The following is a 22,963-nucleotide window of genomic DNA, read 5'->3' on the forward strand; positions in this document are numbered from 1 at the left end:
ACCTGCTGTTTCCCCCAACCCCCCCTCCTTTTTTTTTTTTTTTTTTTTTTTAACACCACCTACTTCTTAACCCCAACCTTCCAGCCATGTCTTGGCTCCTAATGGTCCCTCCAAGCCAGACCTGAGCCCTCCCATCCCAGAAGGAGTGTGTATGTGTGTGTGCGTGTGTGTTCATAGACAGTAATAAGGCAAATAAACAAGTTATCATCACCCAATTTTGGCAAATGGTGTCATTTGAGATTCAAATATAAATGAACTAGAACCATGTAGAATAGTTGTCCTTCCTTATTTCCTACTCTTCCCCCATTCCTGAGTTCAAGGATGGAGTCACTGTACACCTTTCAAGAGGACTAGGTCACTTTGGGTCTCACCATTCTTCTGTGTGGCCTAAGACTGAAATTTCCTTCAACACAGTCTCATCACTATTGAGGTGTTTGGTGATACCATAACCTCTTCCTGTTTTCCAATTCTCACTTGCAAGTTCCCATTTTACTCTACAGTCCATTCAATAAATGAAAGATTTACATCTGGGTTAACTGCTCAGCCTTTCCTGAGAAGACTTGTCCAGGACTGTAGCTTCATGTAGTGGTCAGAAACAAGACCAAAGAAACATTCCAGAATCTGTATGGTTCTCACAGCCCTGTCTGCTCACCACAGTGACCAGATCCTTATCACAAACAGTGGACTAGTGGTCTGCAGAGTATTTTCTTAAGTCATGGCCAAGTAGGGATAGAAAATCTGAATAAGAGAATTACTGTCACCAACATCAGACCTTCTCAACCCTTCAGAAGTCTTTGTTTGTGCTAAAATTAGTATCACTACAACTACAGGACAAATTTGTCTAACTAGATCTAGAGCTGTGGAATTTGTACTGTCTGATTTTTACCTGATTCCAGATGTTTTTAAAGTACCTCATGGAGGAGAACCTAGTTCTAGACTTCATGCGAGAAACAGGTAGATGTCCTGAGACATAAGCCTACAAGCATACCTAGAGGGGATAGGACCCCCTCCTGAGCCAGCCTGGATACTGACTATGAACTTAGAAAAAGTTCCCATAGTCTACCGGCTTGTTGGGGCAGCACTGGGACTCACGGGCCAGCTCAGGCATAGGCAGGAAACTCCTGGGGGGCCCACTAGTGCCTCTGGCAAGGTCTGGGCCTTCACAGCCTTTGAAAGATTCAAAAACTTGGCTCCAGATAGATGGAGCCAGTTGTTTGTATGGTTTGCAAGTTTATGAAGATATTCTCTCATTTGGTAATTTAATCTGTTTGTATTTAAGCAACTGAAACTGCAGCCTCTGTGTGGGGCAGAGGAAGGGAGGGAGGGATTGTTTTATTTCTCTGTTTGGGTCCTGGCCTAATGTGCAATATGTGTGTATGTGTTAGAGGAAGATCCCATTTGTTTATGGGAAATTTGTAGCACTTCAAAATTCTGCAATGGTACTCTGTACAAGATGACAGATGAAAAAGCTGTGAAGCTGGATACTAAACAGAAGAAACCTGAAGCCAAGAAGGCTGACACCAGTGGCAAAGTTAAAAAGGGTGAACCCAAGGCTAAAATGCCCAAGAAGGGGAAACCCCATTGCAGCCGAAACCCGGTCCTAGTCTGAGGCATTGGCAGATACTCCCCATCTGCCATGTATTCCAGGAAGGCCACGTACAAGAGGAAATACTCAGCCACTAAATCCAAGATTGAAAAGAAAAAGGAGAAGGTTCTTGCCTGGGTGGTTGAACTTCACAAAGACTCTTACCTGGGTGGTTGAACTTCACAAAATACCTAGGTATTATCCCACTGAAGATGTCCCTTGAAAGCTGTTGAGCCATGGCAAAAAAAACCTTCAGTCAGCGTATGAGAAAGCTGCGAGCTAGCATCACTCCTGAGACCATTCTGATCATTCCCACTGGGCACCACAGAGGCAAGAGAGTAGCTTTCCTGAAGCAGCTGAGCAGTGGCTTGCTACTTATAACTAGACCACTGGTTCTCAGTTGAGAACCACTGCAAAGAACTACTGTGTTCCACTGCGAGGAACACACCAGGAATTTGTCTTCATCACCTCAATGAAAATTGGTATTAGCAAAGTAAAAATCCCCAAACACCTTACTGATGCTTACTTCAAGAAAAAGAAGCTGCAAAAGGCCAAACCCAGGAAGGTGAGATATTCAACATAGAGGAGAAATATGAGATTTCTGAGCAGTACAAGGTTGATCAGAAAGCTGTGGACTCACAAATTTTACCAAAGATCAAAGCTGTTCCTCAGCTCCAGGGATAATTGTGATCCATGTTTGCCCTTACAAATGGAGTTTATCCTCACAAATTGGTGTTCTAAATTTTTTGCCAAAAATCTAATTACATAACTGATCATATAAAAAAATTCTGAATGGCAACGTTTCATTTTTCAGCCTATAATTTCCAGGGTAAAGAATGTCTCTGTGAAATATGGAAAGAAGCCAATAAACAAAGTGGCCAGAAGCTAAGTATTTCAGATTTCAATCCAACAGTTAATTTAGCAACAAAGAATAATTGAGTGGATTGAGATTTGACAGTAAAGGATGAAACAATTTAAACAAAAATAAGACTCTTCTCCAGGACCCTGCCGTCAAGAGATTGAGAAGCAACTATCTCTAATGAAGACTCATCTAAAGAAAGGAAGGCAGCTCAGCAGGGAGCAAAACTAAAATGGAAGGTTCTCATAGAAATCCTGTTGACAAAACTCAAGAGTTGCCTCCCAGAAAGTGAAGCATCAGGTACTTTAGAAGCAGAAGAGGTAAAAATTATTATGGAGACTTAAGTCACCAGGTTTTCACCATGAACTTGAGGGCAGCAGGCACAGGGCAGTCCCTGCTGCCTACACTCCTGGCTGTTGCCCTGCCCTGCACTGCAGGCGCTACCACAGGCTGTAAGCCTGACTTGCGAAAACCTCTGAAACTGTGACAAGGAACCATTGTAAGTGGCAGAGAAAATACACAGCCAACAGTAAGCTTGCATTTTATGAAGCACTCAGTGAGTCTACAGGATGTAGGCTCAGAGAGGGAGACCTGCGTAAGGTGGGAGAGCTCCATGCTAGAAGTCCAGAACTCTCTGCCATGGGACTATCCAGGAAACGTTTATGAGCAACTGCATGTAGAAGATGGGGAACAAACAGGAAACAGAGAACTAAGCAAGGGAAGGGCAAAGTCTGTAGTTGCAGTGGATAGTGCCCGGATCACTGAGACCTTACAAGGATGGGGAGATCCCAGAGTGGATGCGAGATCTCAGCCCAAGGTAGTATAGAAGAATGTGGGAATGAACTTGGCTGGCCTGGAATATCAGGGAAGGCCAGGGTGGCTATGGCTCCAGGGGGAAAGTGGCTGGAGAGGTCAGCGAAAGTCAGGCCACAGTGCAGAATAGGGTAGAATGGGGGACTAACAAGTTATCATCTGGACCTTAGAGAGGGAAAGGGGCAGTATTAATAACTATGCTGAGACAAAAAGGAAAACCAGTCTCCCTGGGCATACAGACAGTTGGGCATCCTAGTGTGCATAGCAGGGAGCTTGGACCATGTTCTAGGTGTGGTGAGCAGCATCTGGACGACTTTAAAGCTGGATATGATCTGATTTATATATTATATCTTATAAATATATTTATATATTTAAAATATATTGGCATTTTAAAAATATCACCTGGCTGCTGTTGGAAGGGAAGCAGAGAGACAGTTGAGAGGTTAACTGGATCAGGGGTCCCAGTCCCCTGGCCAAGGATGGCAGCTGTGGGTGCACATGGGGCAGAAATGCTGGGACATGCTAATAGACTGGATGTAGGATATGAAGGCAGATGATGAATACAGGATGTCTCTAAGGGTTTGGTGTGAACAACTGATGGGTCAGGGGAGGATCAGAATTGGGGTACTGAGAGAAAATTAAGAGATCTGCTTCAGATTGGTCACTTTGGAGACTCACATTAGACATCAAAGTAGAGGTTGTCATGTGGCACTTGAGCATAAGATATTCCACAAGGAGCACAGGGCCTCAGGTGTGGGTCTGGAAGTCACCAGGTGGCAGGCAACGTTACCTGGAAGAGGGTGTAGGTGGAGAGAAAAGGCCTAGGACTAAACCTTGAAGCCCTCAGTTAGTGATAAAGTCACAGAGAGGAGCCAGGTAGGAAGCCATGTTGTCTGGCTTTTTGCCTGAATTGTGTTTCTCCATCATGTCTCTATTCTTTCATGTTATTTGCATTAAGAAACAATCCTTTTCTCTGGCTCATTATTATTTTCAATTTTGTTCCTTTCTTCAATGTTTTTGTTACAAAGTCCCAAGTGGCTCTATTTTCACGGAGATTTATGATAGTGTCTTGAATTTAAAAGAAAAATGTCTCTAGCCTTTTCCCTAGAGGACTGTTTGCATATTATCATAGATACCTTAATGTTTCTGTGAGTATAGGAGTGGAAAAGTATTTCTCATAAGGAAAAGCTTTGGAAATAATTAGAATTTGGAGATTCAGAGATAATTATCCTTATTGTCCACAGCCATGCCTCTCCCAGGACAGGACAGGCATCTCAGCCTCCCCTATGACACCAGCTTTATACTGTAGAATTCTTCCCTAGCCTCCTGCTGCCTAGTGTCAGAATCCCTTCATTCTCTGCTCCCTGTCTTGTCCTTCAGCCCTGTTTGGGTTTCCCATTTTTTCCCACTCCTTGTAAGAAAATAGACAAAAAAACATTTTCAATTTCTACATTAGAGAGTACACATACTGCTGGGTTTTGAAACCTTGTCACCTTCACTTTTTTTTTCTTTTTTTTAACCTTTGCCAGAGGGCAGTTGTGCTTGTACGCACGCACATAGAGAAAAAGTGAGAAAGCACTCCCTCTGGGACATGGTCACAACACAATCCCATTTCCTCTATTTTTCCCTCTTTTCAGGATTTTGGGCACACATATGCACCCAGTGTGTTTTTCAAGTCACCGGTCTAGGATTTAAATGGTGTGGTTGGCCAAGTGTAATTCAGCTACTTTAACCACCAGGTCACTGACTGGTCCACACCTTTATACTTCTTAAAAGCGTGATTTATAGTAAGAAATACACTTACCTTGTGACCAAGACACTGTATATACCGTCTGAAAGCAATTGTCAGCTGAGTTCTTGGCCAGTTGATTCTTGACAACAGTTCTTGATGTACTTTAGAGAATTAAATTTTTCTTATTTTAATTTTTTCCAAGAATTCTATAATTTAGTTCAAGAGACAGATAATATACAAATGGCTGAAAGCATTAGACATATTGGTCAAAGAAATGTGAATTAAAACAAAGTTGTATGCACCAAATTGTTTCTATGAACTGCTAATTCCCAGGGTAGTTGGTCAGGGTAGAGAAGTGAGCACACTTGGAGGCTTCTGGAAGAGAGTAAAGTAGGACATCTTTCTGCAGGCAACTTGGCAACAGGTATGAAGACGTGAAAGATGTAGCTAGGCTTTTAATACTGTGATTCTGATTTAGAATAGTATTCATGAAAAAATATTCAGAGATGTGCACAAGTATTTATATGCGAGGGTGTTGACTTCAGCTCTGGTAATAATAATTGGAAAAATCAGTAGCAATCTAATCATCCTGGCTTAGAGAAATGACTGAGGAAATCAGGGTATATTTATACATTACAGTCATTAAAATCTTACTGAGGAAGAATGTTTGCTAACATTGTTATCATAGACTTGGGAAACACAGCGTTGCCTTTGAAGTATTTTCCCCTGAAGTTGTTTCCTGTTAAGAAAAATCTTTGAACAAAGTCATGGAGACACTTTCCTATGTTTTTCTTCTAGAAGTTACATTGTTTTACCTTTCAAATTTATATCCAAATTCCATCTAGAATTGATTTTGTGTATAATGTTTGTAGGGGTCAAAACTTTACCATGTGGGTATGAAATTGATCTAGCACCATTTATTTATTTTAAAAAGGCTTTGCTCAATGCACTGCAATTTCACATTTATAATAAAGCGGTTGGCCCCATACGTACATCTGTGTAGACTGCATTACTGGCTCCATCCCAGAGTGATGCCCTTTGTCCTGTGACTTTGCAGTCTTGTTTTCCTTTAGCCAATGCAGAAGTGTCCTGGGCCAGGCCCAAGCCTAGTCCCCTTGTTCTTTCTGCTTGCCCTTTTAACCTTCTTTTCACTATTAGGAGGATGCATCTAGATTAGCTGCTAGTCTCAGGAAAAGAGCCACGTGGGTACCACCTGTGCCCAGCCTAGATCAGCCTAATTATTTCACAAGAAATAATTAATGAATGTTGCTTAAACATAATGTGGCAAAACTTCTGTTAGTCAGCGGTAGCTAACTGATAGCCTATTTTTAGACTCTTTTCTGTTTCTCTCAGTCTATCCTTACACTAGTACTGTTATTACACTGGACTAATTACATTATAACAAGACTCGATATCTGGTAGTTTGTATACTCTTGTTCTTTTTCTTAAGAATTGCTCTAGCCTTGATTCTTCAAATTTCCATGTAAGCTTTAGAATCTGTTGGTCAATTTCCATTTTTATAAAAATGTTTCTGTAGATTGAATTACATTGAATCTATAGATCAATTTGGAGAGAATTGATGTATTTGTAATACTGAATCTTTGGACCCATGAGTATGATATATTCTTCCATTTATTTAAAATTTTTTATTTTTCTCAATAACACTTTATAGTTTTCAGCAAAGAAGTCTTGGGCATATTTCCTAATATATATTCACAGATTTGTGATTTTTTTTGACACCATTATAAATGAAACATTTTAACATTTTCATCCCTAATTACTGATGATATATAGATATCCAAGTTGATGTTTTTGAATTGAACATATTTGAATTGAATATTTTTGTATGATGTTTGTAAGGGTTGAAACTTTACCATGTGGATGTGAAATTGACCTAGCGCCATTTTTTTTTAAAGCTTTCCTCACTGCATTGCAATTTCACATTTATAATAAGTCAGGTGGCCCTGTATGTACATCTGTGTAGTAGACTGCATTACTGACTCCATCCCAGAGTGATGCCCTTTGTCCTGTGACTTTGTGGAGTCTTCCTTTCCTTTGCTTGGCCCAAGCCCGGTCCTCTTGTTTTTTGATATTTCTCATTAAATTAATTCTTTTGTTTGTTAAACCAATATTTAGTTAACATAAATTTTGCCAGAATGTGGGAAAATGGCACCCAATGATAGCCGTGAGCCTGACCGGGGCAGGGGTAAGTTAGTGCACGAAGTGTTAGCTGGTGTTGCTCTAATTTTATAAACAGGTGCCTGTGATGCCAAATGTTAGTTAACCTGTCCAAAGTAAAACTGACCACTATTCACACTACACAGTTCTGAAACCTTCCCAAGACATGGCTGGGGCAGGCCAGTGACGGTTATGACTAGAGGCCACTGGAGCCATACATTAAGGTGATCAGAGAAGCACTCTGGGCTCCCTCCCACTGAAGGAACTCTCCATTGGACCCAGATAAGGTCTTGATGGCAGTCACGTGTCAGCTCAGTTGCTCTCCTTTGGGCCTTTGGAGCTTACCCTATGGTTTTCTTCACTATTTTCTAATCATCTAAAAATTGCTGTTGGTTTAAAGTGGAGACTTCCAGGCCAGCAGGTGGCATGGTGGTTAAGGCACTGGACTCCCATGTGGCTAATGGCAGTTCAAGTCCCAAACCTGGCGGCTTGAAACTCATGTTGGGCACCTGTGCATGCCTGCCCAAATTCCTGGGAAGAGAATGGAGGAGAGAGGATTGTGGCATGGCCAAACCCCTTGGTGGGTGATTTCCTTCTTTCTATCTGTCTCTCTCTGTCTCTCTGGTAAGTACACATGCCTTAATAGCAAAATATATTTCTTTAAAAAAATAAAATAAAATTAATTAATTAATAAAAAAATAGAGACTGCCAGAGTCAACAGATAGCTTGGAGGTTAAAGTGACTGCATCTCACATGACTGATTGCACAGTTTGAGTCCCAGATGTGAAGGCTTGAAAACATGCCAGGCATGCATACATGCATGTCCAAAATCCTGAGAGGAGAATGGAGGACAAGGGATTTTGGTGGTGCCATCTGCCCTGAGGGGTGATTTCTCACTTTCTCTCCCTTTGCCTCTGTCTAATTCATGGCATTATTCGCATAAACATGGCAGATGTGGTCAGTTATGTGAGTTCTACTTCACAATTTGTTCATATAAAGGAACTAGTCTTTAAATAGTTTATTTTTACCCCAAATTCTAGAGCATTCACTGTTAGAAGATAATTTTCTGAGAAATAAGACCATAGAGAAAAATATTGTTTCTGGTAGAAAAGTAGCTTGGCTATAAGTTACTTGTGAGCAAAGAAGTAGGATTGTTTATCCATGTAATATAAAATTCTATAAACCTTCAAGCTGTCTTAAGGGCTCAACAATCTTGTTAATTCCCATTTGAGATCTATAAACATTTTGAGACATTGTAAATGAATATGGCTGTTTCTAGTTATAAATTGAATATGCCAGAAGCTCCACATTTGATGAGATACAAAACTCTTGGCAGCAGAACCCCACTCATTCCAGCCCAGGGTGGGTCCCAACACTGTAGTCTGACTCTAGGACCTGCAGCCTGCCCCTAAGGCAAAGTTTTTTTTTTTTGGTGGGGGGAGAGGTTTTTTGCTATAGGGCGCATGCGCTCACCAGAAAGACAGAGACAAAGAGACAGAAAGCGAGAAATCACCCCCCAGGAGGGATGGCCATGCCTCAGTCCCTTCTCCTCCATTCTCTTCTCGGGATCTTGGGCATGCACACACACCCGGCATGAGTTTAAGCCACCGGGTCCTGAACTCGAACTGCAGTCGACTACATGGGAGTCTAGCGACATAGCCATTATGCTGATCCCTGGAGCTATTTTTTGCTAGGTAGTTTTGCCACTTATCAGAAGAGATGCATTTTCTCTGCAATTAAAAAAAATAACAAAACAATCTCAACTTTCAAAACACTCTTTTTTGTTTTTTACTTCTCTAATTTTTCCAGAGAGGGACCAGCTGGTGGTATGGTGGTTAATCTCAGTGGACTTTGAACATGCACACGTGTGCCTGGCGTTTCTCAGGCTGCTGGGTTTGGGACTCAAACTGCATAGTCAGCTGTTAGATCCAGTACCTTACCAACCAGCCCATCAACTGGCCCTAAAACACACATTCGAATCAGCTACCTAATATTCTCATGATTAACATTGGCTGGAACCTTTCCATCTATTGCACCTCAATTCTGTGTAGCAGTTTATCAATAGGGCAACATACCTTCAAGTTTGCCTACTCAGTACCCTATCTGCTCTGGAGTCTGGCACCATGATTCCTTGACACCCCCTTTCATTCTCAGGTGTGTTCTGATCAGGACCGTGGGTGGGTTGTAGCCACTTTTCTTAGCAATGTCAGCTTTGTGCCAGTCTGTCCTGGTCATTGGATCTCATCATCTATCTTCATAGGGCTGTGAAGTTGAGCTTGGTCAAGGAAGGCAACACGGGACCAGCAGTTAGCGTAATGGCTATGTCACTGGACTCCCACGTAGTCGACCGCGGTTCGAGTCCTGGACCCGGCGGCTTAAACTCATGCCGGGCACGTGTGCATGCATACCCAAGATCCCAAGAGGAGAATGGAGGAGAAGGGATTGCAGCATGGCCATCCCACCTGGGGGGTGATTTCTCGCTTTCTATCTCTCTGTCTTTCTGGCAAGCACACGTGCCCTATAGCAAAAAAAAAAAAACCACAGTGGTGTCCATCATTGTTCAAATGGCGGTCAATGTGGGTAACCTTCTTTCTAAGCATAGATGGAGCCATTTGGACTGGGCTTGCTGTGATGTTATCCATCCTCTGGAAAAGGCTGCCTTGGCCACGCATGGGCCTCAGGGCCTGGCCAGCATCTACCACCTCCTGCTCTCGTCCATGCTCCAGTGCCTATCCTGATGCTGTGTCTGGATTCCCTTCCTCTGCCCCTGGTCTGTGACCAACTATCTTGACCTATGGCTCAGTTTCTCCCCAGGTCATTCCTGTTACACACCCTGCAGCTGGACAGGGCCACACCACCATGGGCTGACTCAGCACCATTGTTTGGGGAAGGACCTTCCTTCCTTCCTCCCTGTTCCCTCACTCTTTGCCTCCCTCCCTCTTTCTTTCCCTCCTTCCCTTCCTTCTTCTATTACTTCCTCCTCCATTTATTTATGAATATCTTGCTAAGGTGAATCAGCTTTAGTCTCTGCTTTCAGTCTAAAAGGGAAACAAACCTTTTGGTGTATGAAAAAGGTAGAGAGGGGAAAATATGCTGAGCAGTAATAATAAATACTGATGGTTACGTGCAGTAAAATTACAATCAAGAAGCACTTTTTGTCTATTTTTCTTACTCTGGGACTCTGTGGAGGCTATTGTCATGGCATTACTCGTTAGGCTCAGGGAGAAGAACAACTAGCCCAGGTAGAGCTTGGAATGAAGGTCTTTGAGTTCTGAGGAAGGGAATCTTGCTTCCCCAGGTTGGGGAGTGGGTACTGGGGCAAGGAGGACATGAGCATGTCAGGGATGACTAAAGAGGCAGCTGCTTTGTAGCTGAGTCATAAAGACAGTCAGAGTTAGACTGCATATATTATGCATCTTCATAGTCTTTTTCACCAGGGTCCTATTGGACTGGGAATCTATAACTTTATTTTCCTCTGTATTTCATGTTACAAACCATTTGTCCTAAAGTAGTTAATCAGCCCTTGGCCAAGCATCAGGAAATCTCAGTAGCGCCCAGGCACGGGTTGAGTAAAGCTGCCCTGCCCTCAGTCAGCACAAAAACTTTACAGTAGACTTTTTTTAGGGGTTAGGGAAGACAAAGAAAGAGAGACAAAAACAGAAAGAGAGAGAAAGCCTACAAGTGAGAATGTCAATAGCAGTTATTTCTGAGTGATGAAATTATGGGAGACTTACCCTCAAATGGGGAAGCAGCCATGGTCTTCACAGCATAAAGTTGGCCCCAGGAGGAATCTGATCTTGGCATACCATGTCTTCCAGCCAGTTTTTCACCTCTCCATTTAGTCAATCCTCCATTCAGCAGACTGCCAGGGAGGCTTGAGGAGATTCCATTGCTGTTTATTCTCCATGGAAGAAGAGAGGTGGACACCATAGCAGTGAGCATTCTAGAAATGAGCTAGTGTTCTGGCCAGTAGTGCTAGGAAGCTGAGTCTGATACCAGCCAGGAGACAGTGATGATTAAATTAAAACTTGGCAGCTCCAGGCACATGATGAATGGAAGTTACCCCTGCCCCCCAAGCACATAAAACATATTCATAGCCTCAAGTAGGAACTGCAGTTAGTTAGGGACCATTAAAAAACATCAGAGCAACTAGAGAACAGTTTGGAGCAGAAAATGAGCAAAATGAGCCTGAACTATATTGACACACTAGAGAGCTTTAGAGACTACCAGGGTAGTCAAGAGGATTCAAGAGCCCACCTGAAGATGCTCCCACTGGCCGTAAATGGAACACTTTCAGCTTCAACAAGGATACGATTTGTAATGAGTTAAAACCCATAAAATATGTTTAAATCTATGCATTCCTAATGAAACAACTAATTGGTTACCATCTGAGGTTGCCAAGAAACCAATTCATTATCTTAAAAACTGAATAATTAAAGGAAAGAATCAAGCATCTGTCCTGTTTTTCTATCAAGCAACCAAGCTACATCCAAAGTCAAACACCCAGCCCTGAGAGAAGAAAGCCTCAGGTCCATGGCTGAGGGTCTCCAGAAGCCTGCTAGAAAGTTAAAAATATTGAGGGAAAAGCCTGGCATATAGTACAAACAGCTGGTACTTCCCCTGACTCCTGGTAAGGATGCCTAAGGCAACTCTGTGCTCTAAGAAGGCAGCACTATTGCACATCAGCCAACACCCTCGACTTAATAGGGCCCCAGGAGACTGCAGGCTTCTGTGAGGAGATGTTTGTGGGATATCAGGGAAACTCTCAAGTGTTTCTTTGGTGGAGTAATATTTTTTAACAAATTATTCAAAAGCTGCTTCGTGTTCAAGAAAAAAAATAAAACTGAGACATCTGGATCTACTTGAAATCAGCTGTTTAGACCACATTAATTGATTTAATTTTTCTTTGTTGTTCATTTAGGGATAGGAGCCTTTGATCCATCTACTGAGGGTGGTATTTTGTGAGTTTTTGCCCTGTTGCCTAAAATCCACCCCCTTGCTCCCTCCCCCAAGTGACCAAAGCTTGCACTTCTCTGGTCTGTGTTGCCTTCCTTCCATCTGTAAGTTTTCATGGCCAATTGAGAGTGTTCTGAGTTTCAACCCAGGCATGTAAAGAGCAAAGGAGTTCATTGGACTACTCTGTGGACAGAGCCTCAAAAAGAAGCTTACTGCTGGAGGATAGTGGTGAGTAGGGATCCAGAGATGTGGAGTTTAGCAGTGAGTTGATGGAGCTGCCTTTTAGCCAACCTCCTGAGAATTCTAAGGGAAGCACATCTTTATATTCAGCAACATTTTGCTCAGAAGTGCAGGATAAGCAAGACCAGACCAACAATTCTCCAGTGTGCAAAAGTGTCTTCTAGGAACCTCGTGTGTTCCTCTTGTGTTCACCTGCCCAAATCTCTGTTCAGCTTCCAGTAACCATTGCTGTCTTTGCAGATGGGAGCCCAGCTGTGCCATGGGCTCTATCAAAAGCTGATTGCTACAACCTATTGATGCACAAGAAGGGAAGAGGCTTCTTGTTGGCTTGTTGGAAGATCCTGGTCCAGGACTTTCACACATGTCTAATACTGATTCAGGCAGAGACCTTTGTCTATGACAGAGTCACAGGCACTGAACTAAATGGGTAACCATGAGGCAAGTGTGGTCTCCACTATCACTCCAAACAACATAAAGCCAGGATTAAATGCCTTCTCACCTTAACCTGTTCTGTTTATATTTTTTCCTCCCCTATTCTCCTTCTCATCTTCAAAAAAATACACATAACACATTACTTTTCTATTCTCTGCTGATTCAAGGAGTTTTCATTAAAGTGAATATTGCTATCTGTTAAGAGGAAAGGCAAGTCAGACTATGTATACACAAATGTGTGTCACTTCTAGCTCTACCGTGTTCAGCTGGGGGATCTTCTGTGCTATACTCACAATGGGAAACTAGCTGTTTCCCTTCCCAACCATCTTTCTTCCCTTCCCTCGCCTACACACAGAGTATTTTCTAGAATCCTACTGAAGTAGATTCGCCTTTGGAGAAAAGGACTCAGTAATCACCACCCCCAAATGATTTAGGAACACCATCAAAATCTTTCATTTTTGGTATCTTAACCTCTGTTTAAACCAGAAAAGAAGATTGTCTTAAATGGAAACAGGAATAAATATCTGTTAGCTTTAGGCTTTCAGAAATAACCCAGTTATCCAGGCAGAAATCCAGACAGCTGGGTCCCTGCTTACTTTGCCCTGTGTGCAGTTGGGGAATTGTCACGGGCCTCCTGGAAGATTCAGAGAGTAATGATGATTAGAATGTCTCTATGTGTTGCAGTGTCTGAGCTGTCCTGAGGGAATCTCAAGGTTAAGCCCCACAGGTCAACAGGACTGCCAGCCGGGTAACCAGCTGAGTAAGTCAGTGTCACACATCACATATCTGTCTTGATGGGAAATAACAAAAAACAAGGTGATAAGCACCCCGCCCCCTGCCAATCTCAGAAAATTTGCCTCTGGTAGGGAAGGGAGACAACAAGACAACAGCTACAAACAGATAAATACACAAGGCACTTTCAGGGAGTGATAATTGAAGTATGTAAAAACAAGTGAAGAAAGTAAAAATAGTAACAGGATCGGGGTCCTGTGGTAGGGTGAGGGGATGGTATCCCTAGCAGTGGGGGACGCCAGGGTCAGGCCATGGAGGAGGTGACACTGGGAATCTGTAGAGGCTGCTGACCAAGAGGGGATGAGCTGAGGAGAAACAGAAGAGGGTGGGTATAGCTGGGGCAGAAGAAACAAGGAGGCATGTGAGTCAGGGAGAGGTCTAGGTTTTATGAGCTCAGAGCTTGAACAGCTTTAGGGGGAAAATGACAAGTTCAAAATTGCTAGACTGGGGGCCAGCAGGTGGCATGGTGGAAGAGCAGCTGGACTCCTACAAGGCCAATCATGGTTTGAGTCCTGGACCTGGTGGCTTGCTTTTTAGCTTTCCCTCTCTCTCTGGTAAAGTTTTAAAAATAATAATAAATAAATAAAATTAAATAATTCTAAAAAAAATTGCTAGGCTGTGAGAGGGACCATGAGTATGGGCTGAAATTCTGGCTTCATCTTCCGCAATGGCTCTGCTCCTGAGGTAGCACGAGATCATGTGGGTGAAGCCCTCTTTACCAGTCCCCGAGTGCACTCTGCTTTTATTCTAAATGCTTCAGAGTAGGTTGTGAAAGAGGATAATGCAGGAACTGATGACTTTTATGCTTCAGGATATCTCTTTTGTTAGAATGGATTGCTGTGGAGCCAGAGAAGGGCAAAGTGAGTTAGGGAGATACCACAGTCCTGGAATAGGGAAGCAAGGAGGTAGAAAGCCTTGGGTGCACTTTGGAGGTGAAGTTGATAGATCTGCTGATGATTTGGGGTGGGTTACAAGGGAAGGAAGAGAACCAGTATTGGCACCAGCCATGAGGGACCATTTACTAGGAATGGGAGACCTTGGAGGTTGGGCAGGGCAGTGAAGAGTTCTGTTTGGACAGATTAAATGTGAGATGTCCACTAGATAGTTGTATTTCTCAGGGTCCTGAGAGAAAGCAGATGCCACCCAAGGCATGTCTGGGAGAGGTTAAGAAAAGGACTATTTACAGAAGTAGGCTCGAGGAGTTATTTACGCCTGTAAATGGTTGGGTGCATGTGGGTGGCTGGAACGCCTGGGACCAGTGAGGGCAGGAAGCTGACAAAAATCCTAGGACTGTAGGGAGTATGTGAGGGATCCAGTTACAAGAGCTGGAGCCTCAGAAGAGGCCACCTTCCAACAGAAGCAGTGGCTTGGACAAAGTTTACTAGTCTGGCAGTGAGATGCTATGAGCAGCTCCACTCTCACATATCCTGCTAAGGCTACCCACTGCCTGAGCCCAAGAAGATCCAGGGACCAAGTGGCCCTGGCAGGGCAGCTTCCACAGGACTCTCAGCACCGAGAGGGCCAAGGGCACATCTAGAGGATGAAGAGGGCCTGACCCTCACAGTTGCCAAGTGGACCGTCCCCTGGAGTTCCAGAGATGATAATTTGGAGTCAGTAGCATATGGATAAGCTTGGAGCCTTGGGAAGTGGCACAGATAGAAAAACAAGATGGGTAGAGAGGGCTGGGTGTGCACTTCTACGTTGAGCCAGGAAGAGATGGAGAAGAGTAGCTAGTAGTGGGGAATTGGGGGAGTGACAAGCAAGTGTAGAGCTACTGAGGCATAAGAACAGTTTCATGCTAACACCAGGACACATACTGCAAAGAAGACTATGGCCCCAAGGCCATGGAGCCATATGAGCTTAACTGCCCAGAAGGATGGGGGACCAGAGCCCCACAACATCAGGTAACAGGCAAAGGTCGTGAAGGTGTGAGTTCAATGAGAGTGTGGTGAGTGTTTTCTTGCTTTTCTAGTTATGGGGTAGACTCTAGAAAGAGCTGGACTTCAGCTACTCTTTCATTCAATAGGCAGATTTCAAGCACCTACTGTGAGTGATGTCATGATTTAGACAAAGGTTTAAGCATTTAGATGAAAACAAAACATCAGGTCGAAAATTTCAGTGTTTCTGGGACCAGCAGTTAGCGTAATGGCTATGTTGCTGAACTCCCATGTAGTTGACCACGGTTCGAGTCCCAGACCCAGTGGCTTAAACTCACACCAGGTGCGTGTGCATGCATGCGTGCCCAAGATCCCGAGAGGAGAATAGAGGAGAAGGGATTGCGGCATGGCCATCCCCCCTGGGGGTTGATTTCTCGTTCTCTATCTCTGTCTCTCTGTCTTTCTAGCGAGCACACACAGCATGTAGCAAAAACCTCTCAAAAAATTATTTTTCAGAGTTTTAAAAAACCTGGAGTTTCAATATTGTGTAGATACAGCTTAACTGCTCTGCTTAGATTTATTTCCCCATTTGCCATGAGTGTCATAGACTGTCATAGAATGTAAATGCAACATCCCCATTTTTTGAGTGAGGAAAATAGTAGAGAAGCTAAGGAGACTATAGGGCAAAAGCTAGCCCTCCTTGCTCTCCATGGGGCAAGCTGAACACAGGGAGAAGGCACCTACTTTCTCCTGGCGAATTCATCTGAGTGGAAACAGTTTTGCCACCCCTGGGTGACCTATTCCTAGATTCGGCAGCAGAATAGACTTTGGTGGACCATGTGTGTCCACAATCTTTCTGTTCAGTTTGGTGATGCCCCACCCTCTGAGTTTTTCTGCAAATCACCCATGAATGCACATTCACACTCTCCACCACTTGGGCTTAATTTTAGCTTTTAATGGGCACATTAAGGGGAAATTCCAAAACAGAAGATAGCTCCCAAGCTTCAAAAAGAAAAAAGGGAAAAAAAAAAAAAAAAAAAAAAACCCTTGTGTGGAAACAGTTTTGCCACCCCTGGGTGACCTATTCCTAGATTCGGCAGCAGAATAGACTTTGGTGGACCATGTGTGTCCACAATCTTTCTGTTCAGTTTGGTGATGCCCCACCCTCTGAGTTTTTCTGCAAATCACCCATGAATGCACATTCACACTCTCCACCACTTGGGCTTAATTTTAGCTTTTAATGGGCACATTAAGGGGAAATTCCAAAACAGAAGATAGCTCCCAAGCTTCAAAAAGAAAAAAGGGAAAAAAAAAAAAAAAAAAAAAACCCTTGTGAAATGTGCATTCAGTTTCCAGCAAATGCAGTTTTCCAGTGCCTCAGCAACACATGGTCTGTTGTTTTCCAGGTCAGCCGAGTGGAACGGGAGAAGAGCCAGGAGCTGAGGCAGGCCCGCGAGCACGAGCAGCACAAAAACGCTGTCCTGATCACGGAGCTCAAGACAAAGCTGCATGAAGAGAAGATGAAGGAGCTGCAGGCTGTGCGGGAGACGCTGCTGCGACAGCACGAGGCTGAGCTGCTGAGGGTCATCAAGATCAAGGACAACGAGAACCAGCGGCTACAGGCACTACTCCATGCCCTGCGCGATGGTGCCCCCGATAAGGTCAAGACCGTGCTCCTGTGTGAAGCCAAGGAGGAGGCCAAGAAGGGATTCGAAGTGGAGAAAGTAAAAATGCAGCAAGAAATCTCTGAGCTTAAGGGGGCCAAGAAGCAGGTGGAGGAGGCACTGACCATGGTAATCCAGGCCGACAAGATCAAGGCCGCGGAGATCAGGAGTGTGTACCACCTCCATCAGGAGGAGATCAGCCGCATCAAGAAGGAGTGCGAGCGTGAGATCCGTAGGCTGGTACGTGGCATGCGGGTGCGGGTTGATGGCAGGTAGTGGGTGAGTGTCCCCAGCTTCATTCTCTGGCCTGTTTTCTTAGCACGTGCACCTCACACCATCACTGTTGGTTTTGAGGACTCCAGAGACACAAGTCTATTGAAAACAGGAGGCTACAGTTCAGTACCCATAGTCAGAGCAGACACACTTAAACCTTCTATTCCCTCTGCCAGTACTAAGTTTACTTACTGATATATCTAGCTTGGACTAGAATAAGAAACTCACAAGTGAACCTTCCTCATCTCCCCTGAAAGGAATTATGAAAGGCTTCTTCCTTCTGAGTGTGCCAGGTTAAGCTTGAAACTAAGTAGGGCTCAATGTTTTGATGGCAGGAGTCACATGGGTCTTACCTAGAGGATTTTCTGAGTCATTGAACTCACTGGATCCAGAGAGACATCTAGGGTGGAAGTTGCCCAGAGAGGTAGAACTGAAAAAGTGAAAGGAAGATGACCCAAAGGGAGTTCAACCCCAAAGGACTGAAGATAGGTCTAACTCACAGTAAAGGCAGACTGAGATGAGGATGGAGGTTCAGAGGCAGGGTCCCAACCCTGTGTCACAGTACAGATCCAGAAGCACCAAGGAGTGGGCCTTTGATACAGTAGCTTTCCCTGGGCTCTAGCAGAGAGCGCAGATGAGAGGGAGGTTGTTGCTGGATTCCAGGCCAGCGAGCCAGCCCAGCTCCCCTTGGTATAGTGAGGTACAGCAAGTATGAGCATGACCCTGCTCCAGACAGGTATCTGGAGGTTTTAAAGGCCTCCCCATGGAAAGACTCCAATTGCTACTGTATTTGAAAATATTTGACAGTTTTCATTTGTTGCAAAGTCAAGCAGATTTTGCTGTTGCTCTGGCTGCAGCACTGGCTAGCATGCAAGTTCTAGACCATTCTGATGTGTGATGCATGACCTTCCTAGGCCTGGGATGAAGGAACAGCAGCCTCAGAGGTCTGGAATAGATTAGTGTACAGGAAGTAGAGGCCTGTAGGAGTGGTGGCCTGTGGGAGTGGTGGCCTGTAGGAGTGGTAGCCTATGGGGCACCTTTCACAACCCTATGTTGTCTGGTGCTGAACCCCAAACCTATATGTAGAAAGATAGGATGTGGACTTCCAGGAAGGGCAATGCATCAGTCAGTGGCCAGGGTTACAACTGAGTGAGGGACCAGACCTGGGAATCCTGCTGCAGCCCAGACACAGCAACAGAGCACTGCAGGTGGCAAGCCTGGCTCCAAGATGCTGTAGGAACATTTGGGGGTTCTTGTGCTTTCCACATTTATGTGGAGAAAGCCTTTCATGTGGCTAGAACCCTGAGCAAGGACATGTTCTACTGAAGGCACTGCTCTCTTTGGGGAAGACCAGGAGATCATCCACCAAGAACCACCCCATAGATGGTCAGAGTCCTGGGGCATTCAGCAATTCCAGGCAGCTGGAGTGGGCTCAGAGCTATTGTGCTGCTATTCCCAAAACAATACCACAATTCAAAGTTCTACCTTTTTATTTATGGTCAGCAAAGTTTTCTCCTTTATTTGGTTGTATTTTGTTCACTGCAAAGACATGGCAACCCCCCAGAGTAGCCCAAAGCTCCCCCACAGCTCCTTAGTCAGACTCTCTGGGATTTCAGGGCATGGCCTGCTGATTTCTGTCCCAGCCTTTTCTGCCCTGACCCTCAGGCACAAGCTTCTTTGCAGATCTTCTGAATGAGGCTCTCAAGGTGCTGAGGAGGAGGCTATGGCCACCCTAGGGTCTCAAAGGCCATCCTGGCTGACCCTAAACGTGTAGAAGACTGCAGGAGCTTCACAGCAGGACTAGCAGGGCTGGGACCTGGGCCAGAGCCAGAGTGGAACTCACAGGCCAGGCTGTACCCACTTGTTTTCAGAGTAAGCAGAGATGTTAAACAGTCAGGTTCCCTATACTGTCCCAGGACCTTAAGCACTAGCCCAGAGTGTGGCACCTGGTAGGGATTTACAGATCTCAGAGAGACACTGAGTGGAGAGGAGACAAGAGGGTTGAGAAGGGCCTAGATGTGGTAGCCATCAAACACTCCCAAACAAACATGTCCTGCTGACCCTGCCAAGGCAGGGCTGGGACAGAGCATGGGCTTCAAGGCTATACTTGGAGGCTAGCTTGAGCAAGCAAGGCACCTGCTCAAAAGACCAAATTATCCAGGGGTTCAGTGATGCCCTCATCCTGTTCAGAAGGTCACAGTGAGCAGGACTGAGGGGTCAGAGCTGGTTTTTCACCCCTGAACATATCATCATGCCCTAGTAAGGGATTTCATGGAACAACCACAGGATCAGAACCTCCCTGAGGTCAGAACTGATCTTTAGGCCCTAGTGGTTAGGCTACACGGTCCCTCTAGATTTGGCAGCTGGGAAACCTGGAACCTCAGAAAGCTCCAGAGCTTCTCCTCATGTGCTTGTGTCCTCCTCAGTGTTTCTGGAGAAACAATCTTCAATTTCATTGGAGTCAGGGTGAAATAAAGGGGCAAGGCCCTTCCCACTCAGAGGTACTGACTCGGTTTACTCCAGCTTCTTTCTTTTCCTTTGACTTCCTCTCGGAGCTCAGGCAGGGACTACAGTCACCATGTGAGGTTTGCCATCCTCCCTGCACATCTAGCTGGTGACATACTCAAGGACAGAGCTGTGCTGGGGCCTCAGGGGAACATCCACGCAGCACATTTATGCCATGTTATTATCGAATCTGGGAGAGATGTTTGTCATGCTCACAGATCCAGCACACTTAAGGGCATTTGCTAAATACAAGCCCAGACTGTTAATAATTCTATAAAACCAAAGAATTACAAGCAAAAACAATTTCCTTTTTCTCATAAAAAGTTGTGACTTACAGTATTACCCCCTCCCCCCCACTTGTCTAGATAGCTGGTTAAAGAATATTAATATGTAGCAGTAATTAAAATCTCATGAAAGGATTGCTGTAAAAATGAGATCAGTTCCTTCTGAAGAGCTACTTGCAGGGACTGGGGAGATGGGGAGGAGTTGCCTATCCTTGCTTTCTGCAGCTTTTGTTTTAACTGGGAGATTTGCTTCAGGTATATGGGAAGGTCACCCTTAATCTCTGATGGACCCATGCAGAGTGTGGAGTCATCAGATATAGTGGCAACGTTATCAAAGTTCTAAGATCTGGCTCCTACACAATGTTTGCTTTTTTTTTTTTTTTTTTTTTTTTTTTTTTTTTTTTTTTTTTTTTTTTTTTTTTTTTTTTTTTTTTTTTTTTTTTTTTTTTTTTTTTGTTATTGTTTTCTGGTCATCATTATTTGTTACTGACAGAATTTAAGCTACCTGCGGGCTTCTTTATTTGCTCTCTGGAGAGCAGATCCTTGCTGGTGGAGGCAAGTTCCCAGATAGAAGGCCCTGTCCTCAAGGACTAACTGCTGGTTCCTAGCCCTATGTCTTCTGAGACGCCTGCTTAGGACAAGCTTGGGAAAACAGAGCTTTTAAAAATGCTCACTGACTATACCCAGATCAAGTAAGTCAGAATTTCTGGCGAGCAAAGTCTGAGAATCAGGGTTTGTTTTTCTATCCATCTTATGAAAACTGAGGAATGACTTCTATATTAGAAGGCACAAATCTGAAAGAAAAGCTCAGTGCGTTTTGGGATATGTGTTCATCTGTGTAACCACTTAGATCAAGGCATGGAACATAGGCAAGGCCCTCCCTAGCTCATTCCTTTCCATAATTGCCTTTGCCTGTCTTTGCACTTAATAGAAACCATACAGCACGTTCCTGCACAAATCTGTCAATGCATTTATCCATTCATCTGTGAAGGCCATTCGAATAATTTCCACCTTTTTGCTACTATGAATATTCCTATAATGTATTTGAGTAGCCATAAGCACTCATTTCTTCTGGAGATACATATATACATATTAGTTAAGAGAATTGCTGGGTCGTAGGGCAAGTGCGTGAGTCAATATCCACACATACCATCAGTGAATAGAGTTCCATTTTACTATACATACTTTTCAATATAAGCATTGCCGCTTATTTATAATAACAACAAAAAATTATTATTCTAGTGCTCATTTTAAGTTTATTTAATTATTTCTCCCATGAGTGAAAGAGACAGAGAAGGAGAAAGAGAGAGAGAGAGAAAAACAGCACTCCAAACTGGATCCTGATGTTGCAGTCCACCCTCAACCTTCAGCCAACTCTGGATCATGGCCAAGTGCAGGTCCAGTACAAACCAGGAGGTCTCCAGTCTTGAATTGTGAACATTCCTGCATAGGAATGCAGCATTGTATTTTACTGCTGCACTACCATCTGGCCAATGCTACTGTCTTTTTTAAAACATCTGTTCACAACTTTTACTCATTTTTAAATTGGATTATTTGTCTTTTCCTTAGTATTTTTTTAAAAAGAGACTTTTGCCTTAGGGCACATGTGCTCAACAAAGACAGAGAGAGAGAGAGAGAGAGAGAGAGAGAGAGAGAAGAGAGACAGACCGACTGACACAGTGAGAGGGAAAGTGAGAAGTCACTTCCGGGGGTATGGCCATGCAGTAATCTCTTCTCCATTCTTTTCCCAAGATCATGTGTTTACATGCACACACACACAGCATGAATTTCAAGCCACCAGGTCTGGGACTCAAACTGTGGTTGGCCATGTGGGAGTCCAGTGTTGTAACTGCTTTGACATCTGCTGGCCCCACCTTAGATATTTTTATAATTTTTTATGTATTCTTGATACAAAGCCTTTGTAAGATGTGTGTATTGCACCTGTCTTCTCTCAGTCTGTGACTAATCCAATCGTCCTCCTAACGATGTCTTTTGATGAACAGAAGTTCTTAATTTTAATGAAACCCAGTTTGTCGATTACTTTTATGTACTATTTGTGTCCTGTTTAAAAATCCTTCGTCTACTGCAAGATTATGAAGCTATTTTTTTGTGTGTATGTTATCTTCTAGTTGCTTCCAGTTGCTAACATTTAATTCTATGATCTGTCTACAATTAGTTTTTGTTAATGATATGTACTAGGAATAAATGTTCCTTTTTTGCCATGCAAATATCCAACTATTATAAGACCATTATTTGGAAAAACTATCCTTTTATCTACTGAATTGAAGTAGCACTTTTTTTAAAAATTAAATTTATTTATTTACATTCATTCACTGTACATCATTACAGCATACAAAATGAGATTTTCCATCCAGAGTACACTGTATATTGGCTTAATCAAGCATATCAACATACATGTTATTGTTAACAAATAAGTTTCCATTTCTTGTTTCCTGTATGTTTTGCTTTTTTTTCCCCCATCCTTGATTCCCTATCTCTTACCTTCTGCCATCTCCCAATGTCCTCCCACACTGTCTCTGGTATCTATGTTTGCTTTCTATACTGTTCCCCCCCCACATTTTATTGAATTACTAAAGATCTTAATTAATCTAAATATTTTCATAGCAAACACAGCTGATATATACATTTCCATGAACACAAGTCTAACTTTAGGCATCCCATAAAGTAGCACCTAGATGGGGCTGTATATCTTACTGCAGTCATCAAATAGATTTTTTTTTATACTTTTTTTAAACTTAATTTACATTCTTTC

At 43.6% G+C, this 22,963-nt stretch overlaps 1 protein-coding gene across 1 annotated transcript in view; it reads left to right on the plus strand.

Moving 5' to 3' along the window:
- JAKMIP3 (Janus kinase and microtubule interacting protein 3) overlaps positions 1–22,963 on the plus strand; it is a 96,273-nt gene that overhangs the window by 5,744 nt on the left and 67,566 nt on the right. Inside the window, 1 exon segment of the mRNA XM_027771236.1 lies at positions 16,871–17,368. Coding sequence (XP_027627037.1) covers positions 16,871–17,368 — 498 coding nt within the window.

Source organism: Tupaia chinensis, unplaced genomic scaffold (assembly GCF_000334495.1).
Source record: "Tupaia chinensis unplaced genomic scaffold, TupChi_1.0 Scaffold000197_1, whole genome shotgun sequence".
NCBI classification, from domain to species: Eukaryota; Metazoa; Chordata; class Mammalia; order Scandentia; family Tupaiidae; genus Tupaia; species Tupaia belangeri.